The sequence below is a fragment of the Palaemon carinicauda genome, chromosome 8, assembly GCF_036898095.1.
Source record: "Palaemon carinicauda isolate YSFRI2023 chromosome 8, ASM3689809v2, whole genome shotgun sequence".
In the NCBI taxonomy this organism is placed as follows: Eukaryota; Metazoa; Arthropoda; class Malacostraca; order Decapoda; family Palaemonidae; genus Palaemon; species Palaemon carinicauda.
Genome location: NC_090732.1, coordinates 62143272 through 62150771, shown reverse-complemented (window position 1 = coordinate 62150771; position 7500 = coordinate 62143272). Strand labels below are relative to the sequence as shown.

Here is a 7500-nt window from a genome sequence, read left to right as displayed (position 1 = left end):
TACAATAATAGTTTACAAAACTTGGTCATAAATATAATCCTATATAACTCCCAGTGTCTTTCCTTTCTTCAGACTTTGAATCCCTTATATACCTTCAAAAGTCCCTTCACTAAGAATTCTCGGCCCTTTAAACTCTTGCACCATTCAGCTTCTGTCCTACACTTCTGTCCTACAAATTCAACAAAACACTCACTCCGTCGGTATAGAAGTATATTCTAGCTGTTTGGCAGATCTATTTGCCATTAAATGATGTTTTTTGTCAAAAGTAATAAGATTTTAAGGATGCCCTCTGTAGATAGTTTTCTTCCAAGCTGTAGTTGACTCTACACCTATGACAGAACTCTCTTTCTTTTGTGTCTATGTGTGTGAGTGTGTGTAAGTGCAACTCTAGGGCGTGGCTCATGAGGTGTTTACTTGCTTGAAGAAAAATTAGATTGACTTCGCAACAACAAAAGACTGAATTTAACTCAACTATTTTGAGCCGTTCTCTCCCATTCAGGCTAAAGTGAGACTTTCTATTTAGTACTGGATACTGCATGTACTGTATTAAGAACCAAAATACTACATATGTAAAAGGAAGTAAATATTCTTGTCGCAGATATTTTTCAGAATTAAAAGAGCCCATTATCAGTAAGAAAAAAAAAACTTGGATAGTCAATAATTCTATAGAAAACAACACATGAAGAGACAAGAAAAAACGTGAAGTGTAGAGAATAATGAGACGATATAGTATTCTACTTGCTATAAATGATTGAGGAGTCTTCGAAAACAAGATGAAGCGAAATTTTACGAGCAGAATCTTGTTTGCTACAAGTTCACAAGCTGTTTACTTGCCAGGTAAGCAATCTCTTCTAAGGTAAGTAATGTTTACATTAGTTAACCCATAAAATCGTTAACTCTTCTGGCCAGCATTTGCTTTAAAAGTTCTAGTTTATAATTACTTGTTGGACGTTATATAGAAGTCTTTAACGTAACACAAGTAAACACATTTCAATGAACGCTGCAGTTACAAGCTGACTTTAAGCTCGAGAGGAAAACACACTTCCATGCATTATACCGTAATGCTTAGCTCCTCCGATTGTCATTCAGTAAAGCGCTTCTAACCCTAGATGTGATAATTTGCATGAATTCATTTTTGAGCTTCAGCAGAAAAATATGAAGAGGACATTGGATTTTGGCACAGTCCAGATGAGTTTTCAAGACAGGATCAAAGTCTGCAACTAGTTTTAAAAGTCGTCTGAAGTTTCCAATGTCATTTTCATCTGTTTCATAATAGATTATAATTATTCTCTCTGTGACCTCTCTGTCCTAATTGTGTTTGGACAGATATCCAACTTATACAATATTTATAAAAGTTTTTTTTTAAATTTTGCATCTACGGAAATTGTGTGTAACTCATCCTACCATCAAGCATAGATCTTAAGATCAGTACTCTTTAAAAATACTTTGATTGTTTAGTAAGTTTTATTTGGAAATTTATTTAAAAAGGTAACTATTGTTTTCAATAAGTATACAAAGTATACATACATACATATACCAAAGGCACTTCCCCTAATTTTGGGGGGTAGCCGACATCAACAATGAAGACAAAACAAAAAGGGGACCTCTACTCTCTACGTTCCTCCAGCCTAACCAGGGACTCAGCCGAGTTCAGCTGGTACTGCTAGGGTGCCACAGCCCAACCTCCCACATTATCCACCACAGATGAAGCTTCATAATGCTGAATCCCCTACTGCTGCTACCTCCGCGGTCATCTAAGGCACTGGAGGAAGCAGCAGGGCCTACCGGAACTGCATCACAATCGCTCGCCATTCATTCCAATTTCTAGCACGCTCTCTTGCCTCTCTCACATCTATCCTCTTATCACCCAGAGCTTTCTTCACACCATCCATCCACCCAAACCTTGACCTTCCTCTTTTACTTCTCCCATCAACTCTTGCATTCATCACCTTCTTTAGCAGACAGCCATTTTCCATTCTCTCAACATGGCCAAACCACCTCAACACATTCATATCCACTCTAGCCGCTAACTCATTTCTTACACCCGTTCTCACCCTCACCACTTCGTTCCTAACCCTATCTACTCGAGATACACCAGCCATACTCCTTAGACACTTCATCTCAAACACATTCAATTTCTGTCTCTCCATCACTTTCATTCCCCACAACTCCGATCCATACATCACAGTTGGTACAATCACTTTCTCATATAGAACTCTCTTTACATTCATGCCCAACCCTCTATTTTTTACCACTCCTTTAACTGCCCCCAACACTTTGCAACCTTCATTCACTCTCTGACGTACATCTGCTTCCACTCCACCATTTGCTGCAACAACAGACCCCAAGTACTTAAACTCATCCACCTCCTCAAGTAACTCTCCATTCAACATGACATTCAACCTTGCACCACCTTCCCTTCTCGTACATCTCATAACCTTACTCTTACCCACATTAACTCTCAACTTCCTTCTCTCACACACCCTTCCAAATTCTGTCACTAGTCGGTCAAGCTTCTCTTCTGTGTCTGCTACCAGTACAGTATCATCCGCAAACAACAACTGATTTACCTCCCATTCATGATCATTCTCGCCTACCAGTTTTAAACCTCGTCCAAGCACTCGAGCATTCACCTCTCTCACCACTCCATCAACATATAAGTTAAACAACCACGGCGACATCACACATCCCTGTCTCAGCCCCACTCTCACCGGAAACCAATCGCTCACTTCATTTCCTATTCTAACACATGCTTTACTACCTTTGTAGAAACTTTTCACTGCTTGCAACAACCTTCCTCCAACTCCATATAACCTCATCACATTCCACATTGCTTCCCTATCAACTCTATCATATGCTTTCTCCAGATCCATAAACACAACATACACCTCCTTACCTTTTGCTAAATATTTCTCGCATATCTGCCTAACTGTAAAAATCTGATTCATACAACCCCTACCTCTTCTAAAACCACCCTGTACTTCCAAGATTGCATTCTCTGTTTTATCCTTAATCTTATTAATCATTACTCTACCATACACTTTTCCAACTACACTCAATAGACTAATACCTCTTGAATTACAACACTAATGCACATCTCCCTTACCCTTATATAGTGGTACAATACATGCACAAACCCAATCTACTGGTACCATTGACAACACAAAACACATATTAAACAATCTCACCAACCATTCAAGTACAGTCACACCCCCTTCCTTCAACATCTCAGCTTTCACACCATCCATACCAGATGCTTTTCCTACTCTCATTTTATCTAGTGCTCTCCTCACTTCCTCTATTGTAATCTCTTTCTCATTCTCATCTCCCATCACTGGCACCTCAACACCTGGAACAGCAATTATATTTGCCTCCCTATTATCCTCAACATTCAGCAAACTTTCAAAATATTCCGCCCACCTTTTCCTTGCCTCCTCTCCTTTTAACAACCTTCCATTTCCATGTTTCACTGTCTCTTCAATTCTTGCGCCGGCCTTCCTTACTCTCTTCACTTCTTTCCAAAACTTCTTCTTATTCTCTTCATATGACTGACCCAGTCCCTGACCCCACCTCAGGTCAGCTGCCCTCTTTGCCTCACGTACCTTGCGCTTTACTTCCACATTTTTCTCTCTATATTTTTCATACTTCTCTATACTATTACTCTGCAGCCATTCTTCAAAAGCCCTCTTTTTCTCTTCCACTTTTACCTTCACTCCTTCATTCCACCATTCACTGCCCTTCCTCATGCTGCCTCCAACAACCTTCTTGCCACATACATCACTTGCAATCCCAACAAAATTTTCTTTTGCTAACTTCCACCCCTCCTCTAAATTACCAGTTTCTCTTACTCTCACCTCGTCATATGCCATTTTCAACCTTTCCTGATAATTACTTTTTTACCCCCGGTTTTATTAGCTCTTCAACCCTCACTAGCTCCCTTTTACATCCACCTACTCTATTCCCCCACTCTTTTGCTACAACTAATTTTCCTTCCACCAAAAAATGATCAGACATACCGTTAGCCATACCCCTAAACACATGCACGTCTTTCAATCTTCCAAACATTCTTTTATTTATCAACACATAATCCATCAATGCCCTTTCTACTACTCTTCCATTTGCCACTCTTACCCATGTATACTTATTTTTATCTCTCTTTTTAAAAAAGCTAGCACTTCAATACACATATTTACCAGTCTTTCACCACTCATTTTCACCTGGTACGCCTTACTTCCCAATGACACCTTCTACCTCTCCCGCGCCCACTCTAGCATTTAAGTCACCCATGACAACTACATAATTCCTTCTACCTAGTCCTTCTACACACCTAGTTAATTCATTCCAGAACTCATTCCGCTCTTCTTCACTTTTCTCACTACCTGGCCCATACGCACTGACAAACGCCCAACATTCCCTATCCAACCTAACCCTTACCCACATTAACCTAGATGATATCTCCTTCCATTATATTATACAAAGTATAATATAATTTAAAATAATACTCTTTACATGGTTTCAGACACTACGGAACTGAAGTAAGTTTTTAATTTTCAGTGTAATACTGTAATATGATAGCCAATATTCTGTTTAAAAACAAGATTAGGGTTGATTTTTATTGGACTAGCATGTGAAAAAAAGTGGTGAAGAATACTAAGCTAGTAAAAATCTAGTAGCAGACTATATAAATCACAATATATTGCCTACACTTTCCATATAATAAAGGTTAAAGTAAATTCTGAAAACTCATAAAAACTAAATGATTGTGAGTTACTGTTTTCAACGCCAAATTACCTCTAAAATAGATGTCTTCCCAACTTCAATTTGGCGGCCCCTAAATGGTGCCCCCAGGGACATATTTCCTTCCCACAGCCCCCCCTTTGCGAAGCCACTGGACACAATTCCAGTCGTTGTTATGGATAAGACCATTAGCAGCCATATTGAAATATCAGTCACTATTGATCAATCCCCTACAACAACATTTCCGTTGGAAGATTAAAGACACAAATGGAAACCAGTGTCACCCAGGATCTAAGACACAGAGTACTTTTGTTAGCTCTTAGTTGATCAAGTATCTTATGTTACATATCCACAAACAATCCAACATTTTCATCGTGTTCCTACCCCAGGGAAAACTTAGTCCTTTTGACATTGCCTGCCTTTGAATTAAAGGCATGAGTAGAAAATTTCTTTCCATATGTGAGTATGTAGAAAAGGAATTCCTTAAACTTCATCAAAAGTTTCCAGGTAATGAAGCGTTTCTGGTAGACCATGATGTATGTTCCTATACCCTCGGCAGGAGGGACATAAATACAAATTGTAACTATTGACTTACATTTGTGCACGAGTAGAATAAACTCCTTGGCATGCCTTGTTGCATAGTATCTCTAGCCATCGTATTTAGTCTTATTTTTTTTCTAGATATCTTTCTTGTGACAAATTGGAAGGAATAATTACGAAGTCCCTTGTTGGCCAATTGTAATCACTTTTGTGATTCATCTTACTTATTGCCCTGGGATGTTACTGGCACTGGCCTTGAAAATCTTTATGGTGTTAAGAAGTAAGCTGTCAAGCTGTTCAACGTAATTTTTGTTTCAGAAGAGGACAACTACAATGTTGACTATCATTATTCAATCATACAGAACCTTTCCAATAGAATAACAAGGCACTAAAACTTAATTTCTGTTGCAAAAGATTTTTTTCAAGATATCATAAATGTGTCAGTATTATGACTCAATTCTATGAGAGTACCTTTCATCAAGGAAGTCTTACCTTCGAATTCATCAAGGTAGTCAACCACCAGCAAATTGAAGGTGGGTTACTACCCTCATATACTGCAATTTGCTTACCCATAAGAATGATTTTCAATACTATCATCAGACACAACTAAGAAAAATCTATTGAATAGTGTTTGGCTACGAACCCAGATCTCACAACAAAGATTTGTCATATTACACATAAATTTAAGACGTAAAACCACTGGATTGTGGAATATATCAGCAAGGGTTTCTTGCTGCTCAGTACCAATAAGATTTCACGCAATATTTCAAGAATTTCATTAGAGGCCCCACCTCAGACCAACGGGATATGACTGTTTAGATCCAAGGTAAATTTACTTATAACTACCTGCATCCCAGTGTTATTGAGCCAGACAATCCTGTATGACTTAATCTAACTTGTTCATTATTACACAGAAGGAATTCATCTATAATGGAAACTTCATGTAAACACACAAGAAACCAAAGGTGATCATAAATAGCTACCACAGAACAAAAAATGATACTAGAGACAATTTTACTTTTAACAGTGAGAAAACAAATTTTGATCTATTTAATTGGAAATGCCCTAATGGATCTTTGGATGATATCCACACACTATGGTTATCGGTGATACACATTACGATCAATTCAAAATCAAGTTCACATAATTTCTAGCAGGCCATCTTGTATCCACAAGGTCCTTGGTAACTCTTAACATACATTTTTTACCCTTCTAACCTATGCATCCTGTGCATATGTAGTCAATAATGGGGAAAATATCGCTTCACACCAAAAACATATGTTACTTCAGCCATACACCTGATGATGGTTGCAAAAGCTACTAGGCATCACTATAAGTGCATACTCTAATTTCATACTTGTGCACAATGAAACTTTCATACTAACAATGTTTGGCAAATGTATTCCTTAGTTCTCTTGGGGTAAAGAAATGGAGCTTTCTGCAAAGAAGTTATACACCTCGTTATCTTGGCACCATGGTCCTTCTAGAATTGATTATAGCTTAGATTTCTAATTGCATGATCACCCAATCTCCCCTTCATTAAACTTGGTTGTCGTGGATGTCATTGTTTTTACAGTTTTAGAAACCAGTGACGACTAAACCTCTCTGCACATTTGTATAATTCTTAACCTTCAAGATCAATAAGTCTTCCTACATATTGTGATGCAAGAATTCATCCAACAAAATTTTGCGTCATCAGTAATTATGTCAATAGTTAGAGCCTGCAATCATATCCCTCTTGCATCATGCAAGGAAAGGCCCTCCCTAATTTCTCCCCTTACATAATTTGTAAAAATGGTCAAGAAAGATTCTTCTGGGTTCCCAAATTCGTTTACCCTCCTATAAAGAGAGTGAACTTTTTCAAAGACTTTGTTTGCTTTGGAGTACTGTATACTGTACTGGTGATGTTATAAAGGTGAATAATGAAATAAACTATAGTTTGTTTTTTCCCATACACAGTGGTTAGAGTGGTGAACCTTTTGTCTGCAAGCTCCGATGTACATACCAGATAATTTGTTTTCATTCTGAGGAAATTTGCACATAAGGTTGCTATTATGATCTCATTTGATCTTTTTTTTTTTCTTTTTTTTTGTATTGGTGGTTGGATAGTATAGGAATCTATAAGAAAATTCTTAATTTTTTTTATTGTTATTTCTCCTTTTTTTGCTTCTTGGTTGTTACATAGGGTCCTTTTATCGACATATAAACAATAAGATTGCTATT

General features: G+C 37.7%; 1 protein-coding gene across 1 annotated transcript in view; it reads left to right on the top strand.

The window, feature by feature from the left end:
* The window catches only part of LOC137644897 (uncharacterized), a 220081-nt gene that overhangs the window by 64742 nt on the left and 147839 nt on the right, over positions 1-7500 (top strand). The window contains exon 2 of the mRNA XM_068377777.1: positions 599-837. Coding sequence (XP_068233878.1) covers positions 774-837 — 64 coding nt within the window. The 5' untranslated portion in view covers positions 599-773. The remainder of the gene's footprint in view (positions 1-598; positions 838-7500) is intronic.